The sequence below is a fragment of the Myotis lucifugus genome, unplaced genomic scaffold (genome assembly GCF_000147115.1).
Source record: "Myotis lucifugus unplaced genomic scaffold, Myoluc2.0 scaffold_31, whole genome shotgun sequence".
NCBI classification, from domain to species: Eukaryota; Metazoa; Chordata; class Mammalia; order Chiroptera; family Vespertilionidae; genus Myotis; species Myotis lucifugus.
Window position 1 is genome coordinate 5663994 of NW_005871079.1, and position 12824 is coordinate 5676817.

At 34.2% G+C, this 12824-nt stretch overlaps 1 protein-coding gene across 1 annotated transcript in view; it reads left to right on the plus strand.

Annotated features, from left to right (window-relative positions):
• The window catches only part of VPS13A (vacuolar protein sorting 13 homolog A), a 189847-nt gene that overhangs the window by 142102 nt on the left and 34921 nt on the right, over positions 1 to 12824 (plus strand). The window contains 9 exon segments of the mRNA XM_006086823.3: positions 888 to 993; positions 1989 to 2102; positions 3071 to 3216; positions 4419 to 4500; positions 5758 to 5871; positions 6711 to 6786; positions 6874 to 7037; positions 8208 to 8253; positions 8363 to 8486. Of these exon segments, the coding sequence (XP_006086885.1) occupies positions 888 to 993; positions 1989 to 2102; positions 3071 to 3216; positions 4419 to 4500; positions 5758 to 5871; positions 6711 to 6786; positions 6874 to 7037; positions 8208 to 8253; positions 8363 to 8486 (972 nt within the window).

Consider the following 12824-nt stretch of genomic DNA (forward strand, 5'->3'; position numbering starts at 1 on the left):
ATTATGGGCATTTTATTTTCCTTTTTGTTTATTTGTTTTCTCAAGTTCTCTATAATTACTGCATAGTGTTAGAAACAAGAGAGAAAATAGTATTTTCAAATTCAGTCACCACCCAGTGCAAGAAATCTAACATTTATAGAAACATTCATCTATGTATTATTCCCTTATTTCTTGTTTTCTCTGCCCTATTACCAAGACAAACATTATTCTCTTGCTTTTTTCTTTTTTAAATCCTTACCTGAGGATTTTTTTCATTGATTTTTCTTTCTTTTTTTTTTTTGAGAGAAACATGGATGTGAGAGACAAACATCTATTGGTTGCCTCCTGCAAGTGCCCCAACCAGGGATCAGATCCACAACTTCAGTATGTGCCCTAACTGGGAATTGAACCCACCACCTTTGAATGTATGGGACAATGCTCCAACCAACTGAGCCACACTGGCCTGGGCTATTCCCTTGCTTTTCAAATTATAGTTTTATTATAATTTAAATAATATCTATCTAATGTGTACCTAAACATTATGCTTCTTAGTTTCCCTTTTCTCCTCCTAATTAAAATTTTTTTTTTCAAACCGTACAATACTCCTGGGACTTGCTTTTTTTTATTAAGCTTTTTAGTAAAATGTATTCATTTTGTGGTATGTAGCTAGAATTTATCTATAAACACTAATAAATAATGTTTGATGACTGTATACCACAGTTTACTTATAGATTTCCTCTCTATAGGCATTTTCATACTTGAGTTTCTTGCTATTATGAAGTGTTACCATGACATTCCTCTAGAAAGTTCTAAGTTTTAACATTCTAATATTTAATACTTTTTTCTTTATCTAATTTTTTTAATACTGTTAATTGATGACCTTTCATATTTTCTACTTTGTAATATAGATACTTCAAAGTGTTGATCCAAGAAATGGATCTCAGGTTAGATCTTGGGTTTGTCTATGCATTAGCAGAACTTATGACAGAAGCTGAAGTAACTGAAAAAACGGAGGTAAGACTTAAAATAATGGCATTGATGGTAAGGATTCGGAAAAGGACTGAGAAAAATGTTAGCTATCCTGATAAATTATTTCTCCCCCCCTCCAAAGGAATTCTTTTTTTTTTAAATTTTGTTTTATTGCTTAAAGTATTACAAAGAGTATTACATATGTCTCCTTTTTTTTTTCTCCCCTTGACCTTCCCCCGGCCTCCCCTACACCCCAGTGTCTTGTGTCCATTGGTTATGTTTATATGCATGCATACAAGTCCTTCAGTTGATCTCTTACCCCCACCCCCCAACCCTCCTGATAAATTCTTAAAGTGTTATAATGGTTTTGTTTCATTTTAAAAATATTTTTATTACGCTGCTGTGGTGAGTACATTGGCAGAAATCATTTTTTTAGATTATAGAAGACACGAATAGTCTTAAGCAAGATAAGTTAAAATAGTCTTTTAAACGTGAGATAGCAAATAGGAGGAAAGATTTAAATCCATAGTAGAAGGAAGAGGATAATCAGTCATGTTCACATTACTGTGGGTTTTTTTTTCAATTTTACTTTCCTTGGTTACTTTTGTTTAGATTAATAATTTAGAATAACGATTTCAACCGGTGCACTGTGGCACACTGGTGTGCTGCAAGAATTGTAAAAAAGTGCAATACTTAACTATTTAAAAAAAATAAATACATTATTTATTACAAAACAAAAATAAATGGATTAGATTAGTGGCCTTTTCGAGTAAAATCTGTAATCACATGAGGAAAAGCTTAGCGTCTTTTAGTGGATTAGATGGAAACATAGAAGATATGCTTATCAGTTTCCGAGCGACAGACAGAACTTTCCTAACAAAAGAAATATTAGTTTCTCTCCTCAGGCAGTATCTTCCTAATTATGAATGATGTTGGATCTGGATATTACAGGGGAGTGTTCTGCAGTGTGTGAGCTATTGGCTTAACTACTTCCTGAAGATAGGTCCCTTAAGTTTTTAATACTTTATGTTCCTTTACAGGTTGAACTTTTTCATAAAGATATAGAAGTTTTCCAAGAAGAATATAAAACAGTTTCATTAGTAGATTCATCACAAGTCAGTCTCTATGAGTATTTTCATATATCTCCTATCAAGGTAGGGAAAAATAAGTTATTTTTATTATCTATGATAATCTAGGTAATAGCAAATTTAATAACCCTTTAAAAATTTTATTCTTATAATAATTTTCACCATATGGAACTAATAGTGGAGCTACCCACAGCATGTGTTTATATGTTTATGTCTTGACCTAACAGATTTCCTTAGTGTTAAAGTATTTAATGACAGTTTTCTAAATTTTGTGTTGATGTATGTATAAGTTTTTCTTTTAACTGGGTTGTAATTGATACATTAAATTTATTTCAGGTATACAGTGTAATGATTTGATATTTGTATAGACTGAAATGATCATCACAATATATTACCATCTGTCTGTATACAGTATTATAATTTATTTATTTTTTGTGATGAGAACTTTTAAGATTCCTCCTTTAGCAACTTTCAAGTATGCAGTACAGTACTAACTGTAGTGTATACATTTTAATTTATAAATTAATCTTAATTTAAGATTTGAAGATTGGATGGAACTAAATATAAGTTCTTAACACAAAGTTTTTATGAGTTACTTACAGAATACTTGAAGAAAATTATTGTATAGCTGAGTATACAGCATGTATATGCATACAATACAAAAGTGCTTTTAACATCCTGCTACCTTAGTTCTTATAGTTGAAACATTCACTTGTGGAGATATTTATTTCAGCAACTTTAACTTCTAGATATTATTGTCACTAACAATGTATAAATGTTAATATTTTCTTAGCTTTACCAAAAGAATTGGATTGAGCTAAATATATCATCATACATTGCTGAATTTAAAATTTAAAAAGAACTGTATTAGATTTTAAATCTTTTAAACTTTTCACTTATTAAATTTGGCACAGTCCTGTTATCTTTGAAATTTTATTTGTGGTGTAGTGACTTTAAAATAAAATTGAATATTAAAAATTAATATTGTCATTATGAAGGTACTGATTTAAATACTTATCTCTTTATCTCTCTAGTTGCATTTAAGTGTTTCACTGAGTTCGGGTAAAGAAGCAGCTAAAGACTCAGAACAGCATGAAGGATTCATTGCAATTAGTTCTTTAAATCTCTTGCTGAAGAGTATTGGCGCCACTCTTACAGATGTACAAGATGTAGTTTTTAAGTATGTTTAAATTCAAATCTACAAATTGATGAAAAGTCCATTTTATATTCACCAAAAATTTATAAGTGAAAAATGTGTAAAGTACACTGCACATCTTAGGCACAAGATGGTTTTGTTGTTAAGTGTAACATAACTTAGGTAACATACACCTGTTAATCCTTAACTATTGAAAAACAAATTAGTTGTTAAATAATTTCCTTAAGAAATAGAGACAGGGGTCATGCATGTTGGTGCACTCTTTAAGGCCTGTCTGGTCTAGGGAAGAATTCTAAGCAGCTGTGTGTGCCCAAAGGTGTGGTGCTTAAAAGATGTGACTTTAAGGCGGATCAAGACTCTTCAAAGTATATGTGACTAGAAAAAGTGAATGTCATGACAGGGAAATGAAGGGATCAGTTTAAATGTTACCATCAGGAACTTAACTTTGAGTAATTGTGGGAGCTATTAGATAGAGTATCTGACCAAAGAGTGTCCAAGTCTGAGTGGAGACTTCAGATAAGAATGCCCTTTTCAACTACCACCTAGAACTGTTACTAAAAATAATAAGAATCAGTGAGTCCAGTAAGAGATATCTCTGAGTCTGGGTAAGTTAGTTAACAGTCAAATAAAAGAACAGATTTGAAGACATCATATCAGGAATAAAGTGAGAATTCTAGTCTTGCTATCTTATCTGCTAGCATAGAGCTTTCCAATTAGTTGATTGGGTGTATGCTGGGAACAGGTTATAAGTAAATATACCTTCATTCCTCAGCCGTAGGCTGTTCAGGCAGGCCCTGCAGCAATGAACCCTGGTCATTCTTGAGCAACCACTTAAATTTATCTCAGTGTGTCAAACATTTTCTATGTGGGCCATGATAAGACTAAGTTGACAAATATAAGTTCATGTCCATAGATCCAAGGGCTCTCTGATCCTCTAAATTATGTGGAAAATGTGTGTATGTTAGTGGCTTTTCTGAGGGTAAGATCCATAGCTTTCATCAGATTTTTAGAGCTTTTTTGACTAGAATGTGCAGAGATGTATGTAAAAGAGTAGGTTTTCTGGTTGGCATGGGAAAAGACTGAAAGGAAAGATTTGGAGAAAAATTCTAAAGAAAATGAAATCTTAACATTAAAGATTTTATTCCCTCTCTGCCTGTCTCCCTCTCACCCTCTCTCCATGCACGTACCTACACATTTACACATTTTTAATGTGGTTTCTTTTTCAGGCTTGCATTTTTTGAACTCAACTATCAGTTTCATACAACATCTGAACTGCAGTCTGAAGTAGTAAGACACTATTCAAAACAGGTTTGTCTGAGATTATTTTACAAAGGGGCAGAGTGATATAAAATAGTGAAACTGTATGTGTCTGTACCTATATAATGTAGATTTGGCAAGGAAGTTAATAGCCATTTTCAAAAATTTAAGACATGTATTTTATTTTCAGAATTGTAGAAAGAGGCTCTGGCCAAGTAGCTCTGTTTTTAGAGCTTCATCCCAATATGCCAAGGTTACAAGTTTGATCCCCTGTCAGGGCACATATGTGAATCAACCAGTGAATGCATAAATAAGTGGAACAACAAATTGATGTTTCTCTCTTTCTCTCTCTCTCTTTCTAAATTCAGTAAGTAAAAATTAAAAAAAAAAGAGAATGGCCTTTCAGTTTTCTGTCCTTCTAATTTTTAGCTATGTCCCCAATCTTTTCTGGAACAATGTAGACTACACATAAACCTTTAAATAAAATATTAAGTAATTCACCACACTTACTTAAAAAACTAGGCTCAAAGGAAACTATTAGTAACTGATGAACACAGGGTATTTTTTTAAAATATATTTTTATTGATTTCAGAGAGGAAGGAAATGGAGAGAGAGAAAGAAGCATCAATGATGAGAGAGAATCATTGATGAGCTGCCTCCTGCATGTCCCCCTACTGGGGATCGAGCCCAAAACTCGGGCATGTGCCCTTGACTGGAATCGAACCTGGGACCCTTCAGTGTGCAGGCCAACACTCTATCCACTGAACCAAACTGGTGGGGGCGAACACAGGATATTTTTAATGTAATTGAGTTACTAAGTCTTCTAGATATATTATTTTAGTGGATTTTTTTCCCACATTTGAAAAGATTACAGTATTTTTATATAACTTATAGGGCATCTGAGACAGCTGTTGAATAATGGACAGATCATTGAGCATGACTCAAGAGGTCAGGGTTTGGATTCCGGATTTGCCATTCAACCTCTGTTTGGCCCTAGGCATCATTTGACCTGTATATTTCTTCAGTCTATAAAATGATGGTAGTATTAACAACTTTCACACACAGTTGTAAAACTACAAGTATTTTGAATATTCTAAAGTATTATGTAAATCTTACATTATTTCTAATACTCTAACACTGAATTGCTTTTTAAAAACTGACTAGTGACGAATAAGGTAATATATGGTTTAGGTGTTGAAATTGATGATAAGGATATTAGCCTGAAAAATTGGATGTGTGTACTAAATTTAAGAAAAAAATATTAAGCCTGATAATCCAAATTGATTAATGTTTATGTTTTCTTTTTAGGCCATTAGACAAATGTATGTACTCATTCTTGGACTTGAAGTTTTGGGAAATCCCTTTGGCTTGATTAGAGAATTTTCTGAAGGTGTAGAAGCATTTTTCTATGAACCTTACCAGGTAAAACAGTTATTCTTGCATTGTGCAACATATCACACAGATACTGTTGAAAAAATAATGCATTCCAATTGTTAACTTGAGTTGCAGATGTAAATAGATTTTGTGAGTCACAAAGGCACATTATTTTGCAGCGAACAGTGTTAACAGCTTTTGAGAAATTTGGGAGGAAATTTTTACATTTTCCCTCAGATTTTAAACTTAAGACTTTAAACAAATATACTGAATTTTAAGTGTTCTATTGTAAAATTAAAGGTGGGTAAACTTACACTCTAGTAGAAGGAAGAGTATTATGGACAGGCAGTTTTGCTATGCACAATAGTATGCACAGCTAGCACTGTGCAAAGCAATCTCAATCAATGGCAGAAATTATGATTTTTCTATGTCCCTTAAAAATTTCTGCCAGAATGTTAAAACATGTTGCTACTTTCACACTTAAAAGAGTAGATGATAATGAAATAATAGAAAAACATATTTATTTTGTACAATATAATTTAAAACATTAGATATATTAGGAATGAAAGTGTTTTTATTTATTTCATAAAAAATTATCAAGGGTAGTGTGTGTTCACCTTCTTATCATACAACATACAGAACAAACATCTTTTGTACACTTTGATGAATAGCCATTCTCCTAAGTTTGGATTAACTTGCAACACTTAATCCTTTTCACTTGCAATGTCATGAACTATCTGAGACTTCCGTTAATGTGAAGTTTTCTTCTGGTGTCACTTTCTCAGGGACATCATTTTTTTTTTTTGTCGCTACTATTTTCTTCATATCAATTAGTGCACTTTTAAAGGTAAATATAATCTTATTTGTTGTTATTTTTGATCCTTTAGGGAGCCATCCAGGGTCCTGAAGAGTTTGTGGAAGGAATGGCACTAGGATTGAAGGCATTAGTTGGGGGAGCTGTTGGTAAGAAACAGAATGCCTCGCGAATGTGATTATGCTAGAAAGTAATGATATATTTGCTTTTACTAAAGATATGTTAATTTCTCCTAGGTGGATTAGCTGGTGCTGCCTCCAAAATCACCAGTGCTATGGCTAAAGGGGTAGCAGCTATAACTATGGATGAAGACTACCAACAGAAGAGGAGAGAAGCCATGAACAAGCAACCGGCTGGTCTTAGAGAAGGCATCACTCGAGGAGGAAAAGGCTTAGTTTCTGTAAGACTTTCCCAGTGTTGTGAATGTTATAGGAAATATCTATTATTATTATTATTATCATTATTATTACTACTTGAGGCCTGGTGCACAAAATGCATGCACGAGTAGGGTCTCTAGGCCTGGCCGGCGATCAGCTGATTGGGGCCTTCTGGCTGCTGGCTGGGGCCTTCCTTTCCTGGCTGTCAGCTGCTGGCCAGGGCCTTCCTTTGTTCCTCAACTGCCCCCTTATAGTCAGTGCATGTCATAGCGAGCGATCGAACTCTCGGTCTCCTGGTTGAACTCCTGAGGGGACATTTTGCATATTAGCCTTTTATATAAATACTAGAGTCCTGGTGCACAAAATTCGTGCACTTGGGGGTGTCCCTCAGCCCAACCTGCACCCTCTTGCAGTCCGGGAGCCCTCGGGGGATGTCCAGCTGACAGCTTAGTGCTGCCACAGAGGTGGGAGAGGCTCCTGTCACCACCTCTGCGTTAGGCTTCTGGCTGAGTGGCGCTCCCCCTATAGGAGTGCACTGACCACCCGGGGACTGCTCCTGCATTGAGCATCTGCCCCCTGGTGGTCAGTGCTGGTCGTAGCAACCTGTCGTTCCACCGTTCGCTCTATTTGCATATTAGCCTTTTATTATGTAGGAGATAGATAGATAGATAGATAGATAGATATAGATAATTATTTTAAAGATTTGTGGGGTTTTTTAAGTTGATTTCAGAGAGGAATGGAGCGAGGGAAGGAGAGATAGAGAAACATCAGTGATGAGAGAGAATCATTGATTGGCTGCCTTACTGGGGATTGAGCCCACAACCTGGGCATGTGCCCTGACTGGGAATTAAACCATGACCCCCTGGTTCATGGGTCAACACTCAACCACTGAGCCACGCTGGCTGGGCAGAAATATATTTTAAAGCCATATTCTTTAAATAAGGAAATAGATATATAACTTACACTCCTTCAAGTATTATTTGCATGTTGGAGGAGTAGTGTGTTGTGGCCTATATAAAATATGTCAGTAATCTCCAAAAGCATTCTGTTTAAATAAAATATTTAGGAAATACATTAATTCTTATGTATCTAGAAAGCACAACTCTGTATTTTTATTTTTTTGTAAACCAGATTTGGTTCGTCAAGGCATTGTGTGAAAGTATTATAAATTTTCAATTGTGCTTTCCTTTTAGGGTTTTGTAAGTGGCATAACAGGAATTGTTACAAAGCCAATCAAAGGCAAGTATAATAGTTTCTTTAGGTGATATATATTACCAAGTGTTTCAGAAGTTGATTCAATTTTCACTCTTAATCTAATTGCCTAAAGCTTTGTCTTTTTTATTTCTAGGAGCTCAAAAAGAAGGAGCAGCTGGTTTCTTTAAAGGTGTTGGGAAAGGTTTAGTTGGAGCAGTGGCAAGACCAACTGGAGGCATCATAGACATGGCTAGCAGTACATTTCAGGGAATAAAAAGGTAAACTTTCTTTGATGTAGGGTATGAGTGAAATGCTTAAACCATGAGAAATGAAATAAATCTGCTATTTGGCTTGAGGCACTCAGTTATGAAACCTGAAATATGGCAAATTGCATATTATCTTCCTAATTACTTTTGGTATATTTTTTAAGTTGTTGCCATTGCATCACTTCAACTTGATAGAATTTTTTTGTATTTGTCATCCATTCCCAGCAGCCTTGGCAACAAAGGTTTGACAAGCAAGCTTTTTCATTATCTTTATCAGAATACATTACAACAATGTAATGCGACATGTCAGTTATAAAATTAGCAAATATTACACTGTTGCCTTTTAGGGGGAACAATGAATGGCTTTTTCTATTCTGGGTTCAAACTCATTTGTGTTCACCTTTCTTTATAATATTATTTTGTTAAAGGTTATTACATCTGTTTCCTCTGTCTCTTCATTGGTACAAATCTTAAAATATGTCCTCTCTTCCTCAAAATTAAATGTAACTTAAGACTGAAATTTAGTATTTGCATTATTGTTACCTCTATTCTAAAAATTTGCACATGTATGTATCACAATTGATTAAATTCATGCTGAGACCTAATTTATTTTTTTCCTTTTTAATTTTTATTTTTTATTGTTGTCTATTTTATTCCTTTTAATGAGACCTAATTTAGAAAGTTAGATGGCTGGATATTTTTCTAATCTATTTCCTTTTGTATTTTCTTTTGCTTACTGCCGTACAGAGATAAGTATTGTCATTGTATGAGTTGCTCCTCTTAAGTCAGTATTTCATACTGCTTTACCACAATTGTGGGTGTTCAGCTATATTCCCTTTCAGCAAAATAAAACATTTTTATAAAAGTAAGACTAAAAACTAATAAAGGATATAATTGTGAAGAAGGATGTTGAAAGCAGAAAGGGAAAGTGGGTTACAGGAACCAAATGTAAGAATATAAATTGGTGGATAAATCTAATTGAACTGTATAAAAACAACATTGGAATCAGAATATTAAAAATAATAAGATACAATTTGAGAAGGAACTGATTGGCTTTAAGGTATACATTATTTCTCTGAATAGGATTACTATGTAATATTAGATAAAATAGACCTTAAAGCCAAAAAAAGCATTATTTTGGATAAGGTAATTAGCTAATGACAAAAAGAACAGTTAACCAACAAGATAACAATTTTGAACTTGCACTCAACTCACAATAGACTCACTCTTTAGAAAGCAAGAATTGACAAAACTACAAACATTTTCCAAATCTTCCATAACATTTCTCTGAATAATTAATATATTAGGAAAACAAAATTAAAATGATTGAACAGTTAACAAGCTTGATCTAATACACATATATGAATATTTATTGATTGAACACATTTTAGAGAGCATCTTATATGTCTAGACACTGTTTTAATCACTCAGGGAGCCAGAAGTAAACACAATTGGCAAAGTCCCGGTCCTCATACAGCTTATATTCCATTGGGAAAATAATAGATAGAACTGAGTATACTGATAAACATATGGTATACTAAATGGTGAAAAATTCTATGAAGGAAAATAAATCAGAGTAAAGAGGTCCAAAGTAGTGGGGAGGAAGGTGGCTAATACATATATGATGTTCAGGGAAGCTTCATTGGCAAGATTAAATTTGAGGAGAGACATGAAGGAAGCAAGGTAGTGAACCATGTGGGAAGAATGTTAAAGGCAGTAGGAATAGTAGGTAATAAAAAACCCTCATGCAGGCCCTAGCCCGTTTCTCAGTGGTTAGAGCTTCAGGCCATGGACTGAAGAGTCCTGGGTTCAGTTCCCGGTCAAGGGCATGTACCTCTGTTACGGCTCTATCCTAGACCCAGGTCAGGGTGCATGTGGGAGGCAACCAATCGTCTCTCTCACATCAACGTTTCTCTCTCTTTCTCTCTCTGCCTCCCTCCCTCCTTTCCACTCTAAAAATCAATGGAAAAATATCCTCCGGTGAGGATTAAAAATGCCCATAAAAAAAACAAACAAACAAAAGCTCTGATGCAGTAGTATTTTTGGCCTCTTTAAGGAACAGCTAGACCAGTACACCTAGAGTAGAGTGAGCAAAGGAGAAGGTTGGAAAGGTTCTACAGTACCTTTCAAACACACACATACACACCCCCCACACCATACCACGCCCCATTCATCTTATATGAGAGCATTGATTTAAAATCAGGAATTTATAAGAGGAATTATTCCTCCCTCTCCTTAGAACACTCTTCCCTCTTTTGTCAGCATGGTCACTTTCTTTATTCAGAAGTTGTCTTCCCAATGGGGCCTTCCATTGCCATCCTAAAATTTCAATTTATTCCCTGTCCCCACCACAGATACTTCATATCTTCTTCCCTTCTTTATTTTTTTTCTCTTTAGCTCTTATCACTGTTTAACACAAGCACATTTTCCCTTGTTTATTAGTCTCTCCTCCTAGTATGCAAATTCTATGAGTGCAGTGGCTCTTGTTTCCACAGCACTTCAAATATTGCTTGACATGTGGTAGTCTTTTTTTTTTATTGAGATCATTGTAAAGTCACATGCATTTGCAGGAAATAATGCAAAGAGATTCTTCTTACACTATACTAGTATTGTTTCCTATGGCAGTTGTAACTATCACAAACTTGATAACTTAAACCAGGGATGGGAATACCTGGCCAGAGGGCTATATAAGGCCCTCAAAATCATTTGGTTTGGCCCTGCCAATCATTTGGTCTGGCGGGACTCAAAATTCAATAAATCTAGGAGCTTGTTTCATAGCAACATAAATTTATATTAAGTGAGTTATATTAAGCGAATGATGTTACAAATATCCAAATGGCTGTTGGCAGAAAAATAGGTTCCCCACTCCGTTCTTGATAGTATTTTTTATTAAGTCTAATTTATCTGTATCTGTATTTTTGTTGGTTGCTTATGCTTTTGGTGTCATATATAAAAAAGCATTACCTAATTCAAGGTCATGAAGATTTACACCTATATTTTCTTCTAGCTGAGTAATAGTTTTATCTTCTAAATTCAGGTCTTTGATTCATTTCAGTTAATTTTTGTGTATGAAGAGAGGTTGCGTTCATTTTTTTCTTTTGCATGTGTATATCTAGTCCCAGCATCATTTGTGAAAAAGACTATGTTTTCCCCATTGACTGATCTTAGTACCATTTTCCAAAATCAATTTCTGCAAAAAAGATAGCTGGGACTTCAATAGGGATTGTATTGGATGTGTAGATTAATGCTATGTTAACAACATTAAGTCTCCCAATCTATGAAAATGGATGTCTTTCCATTTATTTAGGTCTTTAATTTCTTTCAATAATGTCTCATAGTTTTCAGTATGCATCTTCTTAATTTTATTCCTAAGTATTTTATTATTTCAGGTACTATTATATGTGTGTTTTTAATATTTTTTTAATGATTTTGAGGTTTTAGCAAAGGCAATTAGTCAAGAAAAAGAAACAAGACATCCAGAACTGAAAGAAAGAGGTAAAACTAACTTTATATTCTAATGATATGATCTTACATATAGAAAACCGCTAATAAATCCACAAAATGACTATTAGGGATAACAAATAAGTTTTGTAAGGTTGCATAATACAAGGTCAATATACAAAAAGCAGATGTATTTTTATACACTAGCAATACACAACCTAAAAATGAAATTAAAACATAATAGCACTTGCCCAGCTGGTGTTGCTCAGTGGTTGAGCATCAAACCCATAAACCAGGAGGTCACGGTTCGATTCCGTGTCAGGGCACATGCCCAGGTCGCAGGCTAGATTCCCAGTAGGTGTCATATGGGAGGCAGCCAACAGATGATTCTCTCTCATCATTGATGTTTCTTTTTCTTGCCTAATTGCCTTTGCTAAAACCTCAAGTACAGTGTTGAAAAGGAGTTCCAAGAGCAGACATTTGTCTTGCTCCTAATTTTAGGGGGAAAGATTTTATTGATTTTATTCTTTCACCATTAACTCTGATGTAAGCTATGGATTTTTTGTAATGTCTTTTGTCAGGTGGAGGAAGTTCCCTTTTATTCTGAATTTGTTGAGTATTTTATGAAAGGATGTTGGATTTTATAAAATGCTTTTTCTGTTTCAATTAAGTTGATATTGTTTGCTTTTCCCTTTGGTTTATTAATATGGTATATTACATTAATTGATTTTTATAAGTTGAGCCAACATTGCATATCTGGGATAAATTCCACTTGGTCATGATGTATAACCCTTTTTATGTGTTGTTGGGTTTAGTTTGCTAATATTTTTTTTTAGTTTGCTAATGTTTTTTAATGATTTTTGCATATATATATATATATATATATATATATATATATATATGCATGCT